At 41.8% G+C, this 14169-nt stretch overlaps 1 protein-coding gene across 7 annotated transcripts in view; it reads right to left on the reverse strand.

Moving 5' to 3' along the window:
- Positions 1–14169, reverse strand: part of KALRN (kalirin RhoGEF kinase) — a 683494-nt gene that overhangs the window by 194233 nt on the left and 475092 nt on the right. For all 7 annotated transcript variants that reach the window (XM_081571703.1, XM_081571704.1, XM_081571705.1 and 4 more), the window contains exon 33: positions 12256–12358. In XM_081571703.1, coding sequence (XP_081427829.1) covers positions 12256–12358 — 103 coding nt within the window. The remainder of the gene's footprint in view (positions 1–12255; positions 12359–14169) is intronic.

Consider the following 14169-nt stretch of genomic DNA (forward strand, 5'->3'; position numbering starts at 1 on the left):
GTTTGTTTACTTGTTTAGACATTTTTTAAAAAGAATAAATGTGAGCTTTTATATTTTAAAATAATATCTCAAGAAAAACACCTAAATTTTAAATCATATTACTGCTTCAAAAGTTCCTTTAAAATTTTGATATGGGAGAATGGCATTGAAGCATGTAAATTATATGTGAAACGAATCGCCAGTCCAGGTTCGATGCATGATACAGGGTGTTCGGGGCTGGTGCACCGGGGTGACCGGGAGGGATGGGATGGAGAGGGAGGTGGGAGGGGAGTTCTGGAAGGAGAACACATGTACACCCATGGTGGATTCATGTCAACATATGGCAAAACAAATACAATATTGTAAAGTTAAAAAATAGATAAATAAACTAATCTAAATAAAAAAAATTTTTTGAGTACATCTGCTTAAGGAAAAACAGATTTAATTAGATTATACTGAGGAAATATAAGAAAGTTTTCGAAAAAATTCTGAGGGAACTTTTTAACAGTTCCTATCAGAACTAACAGGTCATTAAAAAAAAGCCTAATTCCACATCAAAACAAAATACGTCTTTTGATACAGATGCATCAGTTGCATTGCTCTTTTATAACGTGTCCATGATTAGAATAATTATTCTAGAGTTAAAACTGATACAAAAGAGGAGAGATAGAAGGAAGATGAATTTCAAGGTCAAGCTCAAATTTCACTTCTAGTGTAAAAGCCATCCCTGGTTCCTAGGCTGTTGTTCAAAGTGCCTATACTTCTGTTAAAAAATATGTAGCATATTGTGTGGTAAGTATGTATCTCACCTAACATTCATTGTCCTAGTTTCTCTGATGCTAAGCACAAAAACTGGAACCAAAGAAGTGCTAAGCACAACTGTGTCCTTCCATAAATACAAATAACATGTATAAGCCACTGTATCTGGCATCATATATAAGACACTTGTGGGGGTGAACTCAGAAAACTCTGGGACAGGGACAGAGACAGAGGTTGTTCTTATATATCTTGAATCTCCATGGTACCTGGTCATCAGTGAACACTCAATATAATTCTGTTGAATAAAAGAATGAATTCAGTGTACCAAAATACTTGAGATAATTTTCCATTTTTGTCTCTAGCTAATTTCATTCTTCTCTGTTAACAGATTTTCCTGCTTGATCAGGAGTTAATGGCAGTGCCTACTTCAGTCAGTTCAGTTCAGTCGCTCGGTCATGTCCAACTCTTTGAGACCCCATGGACTGCAGCAGGCCAGGCTGCTTATTTGCCTCCTAAATGCATAACCAGTCCAGTGGTTTGGACTTTATATGCCCCAGTTAGAAGTACTGTTTTAAATCTAATGTTAGAGAACATATGCCTAAAATATTTTTCTTTGAGCAGTTTTCAATACATTTTCATGGGTTCAATAAAGGTTCTTAATATTTTGTGTGTAAAGAGGCACAGAAACTGTGACTGTTCTTGTTTTGGGAGGTTGCAGGGTGAAAGAGGATGGGGGGATGAGTTAGACTCTGTATTACAGGTTTCAGGTTCTACAATTTGAAATAAGTTCCTTGAATAAACTCTTCCCCAATTCTCATCCCCTCATATCCTTCCTCATTATCATCATCATCATCTGTTATTATAATAGTTTTCTCTTTTTAAAAATAACTATTTTTCTTTGATATTCTTGTTTTATGAGATAGAAGCAATATTTGGGGGCTATGTGACTACTTGCTGATCTTTTCCCTTTGTCTGAAATGTCTACCTGCCATGAAGGCAACCTTCCGTAACTGAAACTCTACTGACTGCAACTACAGCTCAAAGGTGATAGTGGTGGAAATTCTAACATTCTGGTTTGAGATCATTATAAATCAAGAAGTTAAAAACTGGGGGACTACCTTCAAGAACTCCCAAATTATCTTTTTAAAAGATTTGCTGAATTCTTTTAAAATAAGCTGCAATAGTGTCAGTCACAGATACACAACAAAAAATAGATGTAAGCTACAGTGCATTCCAAATATCTCCAATTTGAGTATATTTAGGTTTACATCAACACAAAAGAGAAAGGTTTAAGCAGGCCACCTACGTGCTTTGTCTGTTTTGTTCAATGCCAAAACCTCTTTGTTTAGAATAGCACCTACCAAACAGTAGGAGCTCAATAAATGCTTGATAAGTTTATCAATGACATTAAAAGATATCACGCATCAAGATCATGAGGAAAAGAAAAGACAATGAATTTTTAACATCCTCTAGTGCTCACCAAGTCAGACTATCGTCCATGTGTAAGTGACTAACAGCAAAGAGTCTTGAATGAAACTTTCTAAATCCCATCCCTGCAACTGAAAGGAAACCAGCCAGCAGGAGACAGGAAAGGGACAGAAAAACACAGAGTCTGTTGGGTTTTTTTTCTATTTTTTTTCTTCATAAACTTCAGAGTGGAGTATAACCCCTTGCATATGACCCAGAGAGCAATGCATATAGGAGCATTCAGTAAACACCCCATAACCAGCATCAGCAGGGGCCATGCAGATTGAGAATTGCTCTTCTAAACTTCTAATCAATGTCTATATGTTGCTGCAATTAGCAGCTTCAAGTAGAACCAATTAGAGCATTAATGATGATGATAATAATAACAATGATTGGAGATGAACATTCTGAACTTAGAAAACTCAACTCTAATATGGGGAGCCCGAAAACTTGACTATCAACTCTGAACAAGGCAGTGACTACTCCAACGCAACCAGGGCCAGATCCAAGTGGAATATGGCAGTAGAAGATCAGAAAGACTGATTAAGTAGAAGGAAGTGTCTGGTTGAAACTAGGGAGTGGACACATGGAATGGGTCTCGTCTTCACAGATCTGCATCTTCCAGCACTTCTCTCAAGAGGAAGAGCTATCAGGGCAGAAGTAGGCTGCTCCCCTCAGCAGGCATTTGCTATTTTTTTGCCCTGGGCCAAAGTCCCATCCTTGGGGTTTTTTCCTAGCAGCAAGCCACTACAGAGGACAGGCAATCTTGTTTCTCTTGACAAGGCTCTGATTTCCGGCAATAGGATCATATCATCTCACCCCAATGCCACAAAAGCATAGATCTTCCCATGCCCATCCTGTGTCCACTATATCCCACTAGTCATGACAGATAGGTGGGCAGTAGCCATTAGCAGTAGCAGTGAAGCTAAGCTTCCAGGCAGGTAAAACCCACACAAGCATTTTCAATCTGCGGTCAAAATCACAAAAAAGGGTAATATTTATCCACTTATCTACCAAGACTCCCATGTTATGGCCACAGAAAACACGTCATGTTTGACAGCACAGCACATATGGGGAAAGGAAGCTCAGCTAAAGCACAACCACCACCTCAAAGCCTCGTTCACCCACCCCATCCACTCTAATCTCACTGCTTTGGCTCTAGGTGTTCATTTCTAGCAAGACTTCTGTTTGAAATTTCTAAGAGTTCACTTTCATTCCTACCAGGAGAGCTTGCCTCCAGATACCAGAACTCCTAGTGTCATCATCCCCGAGTCACCCAGGAACATAATATTTTAAGAACAATATTTCCCAAAGCCTATTTCCCTCTTACCAGTAACTTTAAGAAGGTAGATTCAGTCATCTTGTTCTGCACTAAAAGAACTTTTTAACTCAGAAGGAGAAAGGGCGAATGATAGGCCAAGAGGTCTGTGCAGAACAATCCAGTACAACCCTTGCCTTGAGAGCTGACACTTCTCTCTCTGCCTCCGGCGTCCAAGCTGGCCCCGCCCTTGACCTGTGCCATCTCCCAGTCTTGTGCTCCTTCTCCCCAGTGTGTCCAACTGGCAGTGTACTCACTTGAGGCTTGTTTGCCTTGGACTGTTGCCAGCTAATCCACTTTAACATCTTGGCTTGATCTCAAATTTGCTTTCTGCTTCCACCAAACTTTTCACAAAGAGAATTCAGGTTTGTGCTGGGTGGCAGCAGGGTTGAACTTGTTCTGAAGACTCACACTCCCATGCCGCTTGGAGGCAGGGATCAGCCTCACCACACTGCTTACTGCCCAAGCTCTCAGAATCCAAAAGGGAATTTGCCTAGAGAGGCTTGAAGACTCTGGGGCAGAACCAAACTCCCACCAAGGCCACTACATGAGTCACAAGTACTTAGTATCAAACAGTCTGTGGTAGGCATTAACACTTGCTAAGTTATCTTTCCCCTTTGCAGTCTGGAGACAACTTTAAGAACCACTTTGTAATTTACTTTGGGTTGCTGTAGATTTGCCTAGACTTGGCACAGAGGTATAGATGCAGCTGGAAAAGATGCCAGTAACAATAGTGTTTCTTTTTGCCACAAAGTTTTAGAAGCTGAACTATCAGTTACTACAAAAGTACTATGCTTTCGATTCCATTTAACAGGCAGGAGAGTGACTTGGGTTTGAATCTGACGTCTGCCATGAACTGGCTTTGTGATTCTGTGCAAATCACCTTGTTCCCTTTAAACAGAATGGAGACAGAGGGCAAGAGGATATCTCGGCTCCATTCTTCCCTGAGTGTCTGTTTTCAAACTCCAGACTTACCTGGAGTCATATCTGGCCTCTGGCCAGCCCTGTAGCTATCACACAGAGATTTAATCTACTGACAAATCACCTTTTGCAATCTCCTTATTTCTGGATCATATATTTGCACAATACCACCACTGGAAACCAAGAAATTTGTGGGCGCGGTGCTCTGTGATCTGCCTGTGTACTGCGAACTGCTCCTCATTGGTGGGTTATGAAGATTATTTGCTTTCTAGATGATTGGTAACATTTATGAAGTCTAAGTTTAGATTTCAGATGTATCCACCTCAAAGAAGGAGTACAACTGTATACCTTTTAAAGGTATTTATTTAAGAGTTAGAAAATGTTCTGTTACTAGACAGGAGGCAACACAAACCTCTCCCTCTAAAGAAACAGTTTAGGGCCCTGAGATAAAGGGCAGAGTAACAGAAGTGGTGAGGACTCTCCTGGAGACCCATTACATTTTTTCTTTCTAGCTTTTAGCATTATGCATTTAATAGGCTAGACCTCCAGGAGGTGGGTCACCTGCTCTGTCCCCACGGCTGAACGTCACACACTGTCACAATCTCATTCTGGAGACTCAAACTTGGGTGGACCATCTTAATGGTTTTCGTTTTTGTTTTGTTTCTTAATGATGATCAATAACTTTATTTTTGTATTTTTATTATTTCACACATTTATTTTTTAAGATCAAGTACTTCCTTATGTATGCACTGAGTTGTCCATTAAATTCTTTTGAATACATTTTTAGTAGACCTGTATTACACTGTCTTATTTAGATATATATGAAAGAAAATTCAAACAAAACCAACCAACCAACCCACCAATCAACCAATCAAACATATGAAACAAAAACTCTGGTCTTTCTCCAACTAGAAAATGTACCAGTGGCCTCTCTGTGTTCTCTTAAATACCAAATCATAAGTCGTAATGTATTTTATAATATCTCTATTAGCTATTGCTTTGGGTTATTTATACCTTCTATATTAATGCAGATAAAGGAGTTTTAAAAGTATGTCTTCTTTTATAATTTTATTTAATCTAATATAACTAAAAGAGTAGCAACAAAATAGAGGTCATTCACCCAAATATATCATGAAATTGTGTATATTATACACAGACAAAAAATCTAGGGATATGGCTCATAATACATTATTCCCTTTACAACAAGTTATATCCTGCTGGTGTATTGCATCATCTTGATTTTTTTTTAAAGAATTTGCTAAGTGAAAAATATTACAATGTGTGAACTGATAGGATTTTTATTAGTCCTGACACTGTTGAGTCTCCACATTTCCAGATATTTGGTTTTTATCCTTAGTGGCAAAAGCCAGTGATTTGTAGGCCCTTAAAACTCCAGTCACCTACAGTCACCTGGACAGTCTTCTCTGCTTCACATCCTCTTTTGTACAGGATCTTGGCTAGTCCTTCAAAATCCCAGGAAGCTGAAATCACTGCCTTCACTGTACAGACTTGGAGATGGAGGCATGGAATGATTAAGTGACCCATTCAAGGTCCTGCCACTGTAAGCAATCAGGGACTGAATGCATGCCTGATCCCCCAAGTCATCCTTGTCCTCTGTGCAGCAGACGCCTTTGCAGCCCACTCAGACCCTCTTTCCTGCTGGGGTTGCCACGCCCCAGCTCTTTGAATGTTGGCTGCTAACAGCTCACAGCTGCGGCAAAAGGCCAGCCGTTTGCCTCAAGGTAGGGCAGATTCTGGGTGCAATTCACACTCTAGCTCCAGGAGGGATCAGGCTGAGCTGGACTCCAGCAGAAGCCACGTGCACACGTGCACATTTGTCTTAGCTCCTTCTACACGGGGCCCTGTTTCCTGCCCCTTTCCCTGAAGGGGTACCAATAAATTCCATGCACAGGAATCCTGGTCTCAGACTTTGCTTCTAGGGAACTGGAACCAGTATGCTTTCCTTCCTCCCAAGAAGCCCTATGTCCAGCATTATTCTCTGGAGAATTTTTCTACTTAGGAGCCCATTTATTTATTTTTTAAGATATTTGTTTATTTTATTTGGCTGGGATCTTTCTTTAGTTGTGGCATGGGAACTCTCAGTTGTGGCATGTGGGAGCTTCTTCCGCAACCAGGGATTGAACCTTGGCCCCCTCCATTTTAAGAGTACAGAATCTTAGCCACTGGGCCACCAGGGAAGTTTCCCTATGAGCCCATTTAAATGGAGATTCTATTTTTCCCTCCCCCTATCAACAATAATCCCTACAAGGAAACTAACTTTTTACATTTAAGGCAAGTTCTTCCAATTGCAGCATTAGCCCACTTTTTCTTACAAGAAAAATCTAGGAGCCTTTTTAATCTCTTGTTAGTAGCAGAAGACTAGAATGCCATCCTTTCTCTTTCTGGTTATTTACCTTTCCTCCCTATATAGGAAAGCAAGCCAAAGGAGGGCTTGTTTCATTCATTGCTGCCCTCTCAGCATGGAGATCCGCACCTGCTGTGCAGCAGAGCATGAATAGAGAGCATGGCAGAGCATAACAGAGCATGAGTGAAGAGAGAGAAAATAGGCCAGTGCAAGGGCTGGGCCCTCACCAATGTACCATTGTGGGGGCTGGACCCTTTCTGACTACAGCCCTGCACCTAGTGGCCTGTTCTGTGCTCCCCGAGTACATGTGTCAGGATCACCAGGTTCTGATAAACCAGGTGAGGCTCTTTAGTAAAGAAGTTTTTTCCCAGAAGGCTTCTGCAGCCAGGCTGCCCTGCTCCTTGTTAGTGGTATTGTGTTACCGCAGTGAGTGACCTTGTAGGAATCCTTTGTCCCCTTAGTCAGGCCCTTACCATCTCTAAACAGAACATTTCTTCCCAAATGGTAGAACAAAGTTTTGGTCATAACTCATTACACTGATTTGACAGTTGAAAGTTTAAACACTTCTGAGTTGTATTCTGAAATCTCCAGGCTTCTCTAGGCATTTCCCTGTCCCCCTTCAGCACATTGTCATTATCAGCCCACCTTGTAACTTAGATCACATTTGCTTGTTTTTGAAATCCCTCATTCAAATCACAGTCAGCCCTGGAATGTTTCAGCAGTGTTCTTCTGTTACAATTTTTGCAGAGAATAGCATTTGCAGCTCAGTTTCCTGTCTCCAGCCAGCCTGAACATGTCTAGAAATTCACAGCATATTTTGGATGGAGAGCACCCTTCCTAGGAGGGGTTTGTAATGTTCAATTCAATAAGCACTTATTGAGCACCTCTGGCATGCCTAGCCTAAACAACATATACATGCATAGAGACTGTCACTGCCCAGCTGGCTACTTCTGTACCATTAGCTGGTAATTATTTGGCAGATACCCATCTTGTTCAATGACAAGACACTTCTTCACTGCTACCTTATTATTCAGCCTTGCTTGACTAGAATTCTATGATTCTGGATTTCTCTGAAGTATGGTTGCAAACCTCCATCACCTAATACATGTATAAGCAAAAGGGTCTTACAGTCATGTCCAGAGTAACATGAGCATATTCTGGACAGAATAGGAAGAGGCTCAGACCCAGAGCTCTATGGACAAAGTAAGCACATCCATTTGCCTTCAGGGAAATGATACTTTTACACTGGACAAGGATAAAGTAGAACCTAATTATGCAGACCCATTTGAGAGCTGAACAAAAACAACTTTGGGGAAAGCTATTCATATCATTTACTGAAGCACCCATGTTAGCTTTGTCAGAATTTAATGCAGAATTAAGAATACTAGAGTGATTCCTCATCAAGGGAGGATATACCACAAGCAATTCCAGCTTATCTGTTATAGAGGAAAATGGGGGCATTCCCTTTCCTAAAAAGAAGAGTCAGACAAGGATAGACCCAAGTTTCAAAACCTGAGTGGGAAATGAGGAAGGGCCAGGTGTCGGTCTTTTGTTGGCCTTCTGTTCTCAATCTTGTCTTTATAGTCAGAATTTGGATGAAGTCACAAAAAGTATGTTTAGCCAATAATGCTGGGGAATGCATCTGATACGCTGGACAGAATAATTTTATATTCAAGACATGCTGGAATATGGATGGAATTAAACAAGAGAACATCTAATAGATATTAAATAGTCCAACACTCAGGTTACTAAGTCACCTGCCCAACTAAGGGCAGGCCACAAAAACAGGCAAGGAGATTTCATGAGTCAGCATTGTTTACCCTACTATACAGGGTCAACCATTTTAGGGAGGAGGGCAGGCATAGTCGCTCTAGAACAAGAAGCTGAATTTGCATCGGTTAGTTCACATCTAATGTACTATATGTCACTCTGGAGGCCCCATTTTATATAGATCATTATATACTAGAGTAAATCCGAGGAAGGCAACCAGGATATGGAAAGATCTGAAAATATATTAATACAAAAAATAGCTGGAGAAACTGAGAACTTCTAAAAAAGAAGATTAATAGAAAAGACAAGTCAACTGTCTTCAAATATCTAAAGCTTTAGGGCTTACCACTGGCCAAAGGTGATACAATTTGAGGATTAAAATGGAATACCTGAGAATAATGGATCATAACCCATTAGATAACAAAATAAACCAAGAGCCAATGCTAACAACAAATAGCTACATCTTAGATTCTAAGGCCTAGAAAATGGAAAGTGGAGTAAAGTTGTTCTATTTATAGACAAGCAAACTGAAGGTATGTCCCTTTAGGTCTAATATAGAAAAAACTTATTGACATTTAATGAACCATGGACCTGGAGGGCAGAACTCTATTCAAGAACTTCCAAAGATCTTCAATCTGCTAAATAATCAAATACTCTTTTTCACAATATCTAGATTTCTATTTCCTTTCTAATAAAGATAGAAAGTTAACCTTTCCTGAGTATCTAATAGGTAACAACTAAATATATTTTACTTAACCTTCCCAAAGACTCAGTGAGATGGGTATTATCTTTGTTTTATAGATTGGGAGATTAAGATATAATAACTCATGCAACGTGACACAAAGGGCAAGTGCCAGAGCTGGAATTTGAGCCCAGGTGGGTCCAAACTCCTTCCACCCTACCCAACATACAAAGGACACATAAAGTGATTGCAGAGGTGTCTTAGGGTCCCACAGTTCCTGAAGGCCATCTGTCCTGGCCCTTTGATGGTTATGTTTACCATCTATCCAGCCCACGGTTCTACATTCTCATTCCTCTGGATTAGAAGAAAAAGACTGGGGCTTTTCTAGAAACTCACCGTTCAAATAACCCTGATCTCTGTGAGGTATCTCTCCCTCATCCCTTCCCCACAGTCACCTTGTCTGCCCTCCTGTTGAATATGACTCAGCCTACCTGAATTAACCTATTTTCTCTTTCTCTTCTTCAGAGTCTATTCAGCTGACTCCTTGGAAACCAATGAAGACTAGTTTCTAGGTCTTGTGGTATAGTTAGGGGGGAAATTTAACACTGTTGATAACATCTATGAATTCAAAGATACCAATACATAGTTTCTCTGATGAAGGCAAGTGCAGGTCAAGGGGACATATGGCTGTCCCAATCTCACTGCTTAGTGTTAGAAGAGTAAGAACATTCTAATTATGGTGCATGGTCAGAGACAGGCCCTCCCTTTATTGACTGTTTCTAAGTGATTTTCCAGGTTTTGTGTCGGAACACAGAATCTCTCTTCATCTTCCAACCTACTGCTCATATTTTCCAAAGGCTGAGAAGGTAATTGGGAGTTGACCAGTCCTCCAGCTGACCAAAGCTTTTTGCTTGAAGTAAGGAAACTTCTAGGTTTCTTTAGCATATTTATAAATACACTATTTGTATGTTTGGCGGCTTTCAGACCACCTGTTTTAGCTTCTTCTTCATGCTAGAGTTCCCTGCCTGCTCTGTTCATTCCCCAAGTATTTCCTGAGCATCCCTGTGTGCTATGTGCTGAGGGGACAGCCGTAAAACAGACAGACATAACCCCTGCCCTCCTCAGGGCTGAAGAGCCTGGCTATAGAGACATACATGAAACGAAAATTACACAAATAAGGATTCACACTCAACAGAGTCCACATGTCTCTACAGTATCCAGCACAGAGCTTGGCACGTGGTAGGTGCTTTTTCACAAGTATGTGACTGGCATTTTTGTGGAATGTGCAGAAGGACCTACTAGCTGAGTTCATCTTTGCACTAGGAGCTCAAAGCTTTGACTTTTAGAGTGAGGGAAAAACATGACAGTGAATCAGGGAGACCTCGGTTCTGGTTTCTGCTTTTCTACTCACTGCTAGCATTTTCTTAGGTGAGTCACTCAGACTTTCTGGCATCAGTTTCCTCACTTGTGAATAAGGTGTAACTACCAGGGTTCCTCATTAATAAAGAAATGGCTGCTGTCAGAGGTGGTCTACTCTAACTGCAATCACCCTGCCAGAAGACAAGGCAAGGCTGGAGTCGAGGCTTCCTAGACAATTGTCTCTGGCTGAGGTGTCTGTCTAAGGGCCGCGGGGAAAACCAAGTAGCAGCCGGAAGGGAGGCATCCCCCGGACCACAGAACTAATAGGCTACTATGTCTGAACATGGGAAACATGTGCTTCACTTACCACCAACTGCTTAAAAAGAAACACTTTTATTCATAGGATACTCTAGGTTATATTTCTAAACAACCAATAAGAAGAGAAAGGGAAGTACAGAAATAGTTTTCTTTGTATGTTTAACAAGTAGAAAACAATTTTCCATCTACTCTGATAGTCAAAAATGAAAGGAGGATCTCAAATAGAATTGATTACCCTGCATGTCCTTGAACACTAGTCTAGAGCATGATTTAGCACCATGATCTTAGGAAGTTTCCAGTAAGAAAAAAAAATTTGGAAAAATCCTAATGAATGCAGATTATCTTAAAAAAAAATATGCCCCTAACTTAGAAAGCTAAAATGAAGTCAGGACACAGCATGTTGCCTGAGGCTGGAGGACTAAGGCCAAAATACTTGGTCTAGAAACTAGGGTCAAATGGCCTTTGAAAACCCCTACCTTTATTAATAAAATCCCTAGTGTTCAGAAAAGGATCATCTCATACTCTTCTGACCTTGAGGTAAACAGATGAGAAGAGGGTCAAAGACAGAACCTTCCCCTGCTCCTGATGTACATTCAGACCGCTGAACTCCTCCCGTGGCTTGAGCAAACACTCCGAGCCTCTGCTACATTCTCCTTTCTTTGGCTCTTCATCAGAGCTCCTTTTACTTACTTGCTCCAAAATGTAAGAGAGCAAGTGACCAGGTTTTTTCCTGAGACAACTACATCCCTCCACATTACTTCAAACATCACTTCCTGGTCCTCTGCCCCTCAGGAACTGAGCCCCAGTTCTCTGGCCAGAGAAAGGCATCATTTTCACCAGAGTGCCTTCAGACAGGAGGCCCTTTCCAACTGGCATCTCTGTGGCCATTTCGAAAGTCACTGGTCTTGGTCTAACTTTGGGATGAGCCAGTCACAGCCACTAAGGTCTCTGGAAACTATCCCAGCCTCAGCTTCCTGAGTTCCAGCCTCCCAGAAAGCACAGCCTAATAAGTGCCACTGAGGCATCTCAGAAGGAGAGGAAACCCAGACTCGCTCTTCACTCTCACCAGTACTACTAAACTTTCATGACCTGAGAGGTCTGGCTGGCCCCCTCAATCTTCTGTTCCCTCAGACAAGATCTCCATGCTGTAACATATCTCCTCCAGCCCTCCAGCTCTTTCCCCTTTGGCCATCATAAAGACCACTGGCTACTGAGGTCAGGCTCCACCATGGGAGAAATTCCTCTAGGGGTAACTTTCCAGGAGTGGTTAAGACAATAAGAAGTCTTGGGGGAAGGAAGGTTGGGGTACCGTCCTACCTTGTCACTGTCCACTGTGTTCTGGGAGGTCCTAGAGGCAATGGAGATGGTGTCTGGCTGGCTGCTCCCATCCCCCTGGCTGTCAACATCCTCCACTCCATCCCTGCAGGAAGAAGAGAAAAACAACAGGGGTGGGGGTGGGGGGAACAACTGTGGGTTTAGAGCACTCAAGGATTTCCAGCTGGTCTGGCAGAGCAGAGCCTTAGCACTTTTTAGCAGGGATTTGTCTAAAATTATCCCACTAAAGGAAGCAGTCCCATGTGATTTTCAATGATGTCACTTCTTGCACTTAGCAAATACATAATCACTATGTTGATAACTGAACACAAAATGACTCTCTATAACTCTTCTGGCCCATGGTACAGAGAGGGCAGCTATTTATTTATTTTCACTAGGAATGGGTCTATAATAGGCAGTAGGAAGAAGCACGTCCTGCTTAGAAACCAGGCTTCTCTCCAACTGTCTGGGTCATCTGCAACAATCCCAGAGTTCAGGGCATTCAAATAGATTTTCTGCATGCTGTAACAGGATGGGGGTGGTTTACAGCTGTTATAAAGAGAACAGAACTGAGAAGAATTTTTTTGACCTGTGCTTCTCTTGCTCAAGAAAATTGGGTGGGATATTTTCTCCAGGGGAGATGATCCTTGGGAAGGTCCTTATGTTGGACCCTCAACTCCTGCGTTTGGAGGAGGAGTTTATTGCCTTCATTTTGGTGGGTCTTACTGATCGCATGCTTATTTATGATGACTTATTAACATAGAAAGCCAAGGCATCTTCTCAAAGATAAGAGGACAGTCACAGATTCTGCAGCAGCTCTGGAGCCAGCTGTGCTCCTGAATGTCTGACAGGACAGTCTCCCGAGTGTACTCCTGGCCTTTGGACCCCTTCCTAGGCCCCTGGACCATACAGCTATTTCATTCATATGCTCCCTCAACTCTCCTGCTTTACAACTGGGTCCCAATCCTATACTGAACACAAAGGCTGGGCCAAGGGGAATTAGATGTCTGGCAACTGGTGAAAGTCAAAGGGTCCATGTCAGGAAAAACTGGAGGTGTGGACCAGGGGTTGGATAAATCAGCACAGGAAATGACAGCACTTCCTCCGGGGGTCTATGTGAAAGTCATACCCCTGCTACTGCTTATGGAAAAACATGGCCTTAGGGGAAATGGGAACTCACTGCCCAAGAGCGTTACTCCATGGGAAATATACCCCATTTATTGAAGCTGTCTCATCAAAGTCTACACAATTACAATCTAGAGTGTGGGAGTACATGGACATCTGTGTACATGTGTGCATACATGTGATGCATATATACATACACAGAGAGTGCTAATCATAAAAAGTTTCTCCCACTCAGAATAATTCTAAGTCGACAGTTCTCTCACCACGACTTGTGGGCTTGGGAAATGCCAACTTATTTTAATAATATAAGCCACACGTTTGTAGGAAGGAAAATCTGCTGTAAAAAAAATTATGTGATGCATTTCAAAACCAAAAATAAAGGACATTTAGATCATCTGTTATTTTAGATATCTGGAACACTGCTCCCCATCATTTGTAGATAGTTCCGAGCTGGCTGTACTTTCTACTTCCTACTATTCTGGCCCATTGCAGGGCCTTCTGGTGCACTCCAGATGAAGCTAGTTCTGGGGGAGGTGAGAAGCCTAGCCAGGAGGGTAGGTAGTATTCTCCAAGCCAACCCATTCCTCTGTAAACTCTGTCCCTGTATACCGGGAGCCAAGCTAATGAAATAACACAATGCCTGGCTGTTCTCTGCAGAGTCCACCAAGGTTTCTCACTCTCTCATCACCTGACAACGACCAAGGAGAGGCATGAGGCATTTCCAAGGTATGTCCATCCCATGTTCTAGAAATGCTCAAATTCTCCTACTAGAGGAGAAAGGGGATCTTTCAC

Source organism: Giraffa tippelskirchi, chromosome 2 (assembly GCF_054371585.1).
Source record: "Giraffa tippelskirchi isolate mGirTip1 chromosome 2, T2T-mGirTip1v1.2.pri, whole genome shotgun sequence".
NCBI classification, from domain to species: domain Eukaryota; kingdom Metazoa; phylum Chordata; class Mammalia; order Artiodactyla; family Giraffidae; genus Giraffa; species Giraffa tippelskirchi.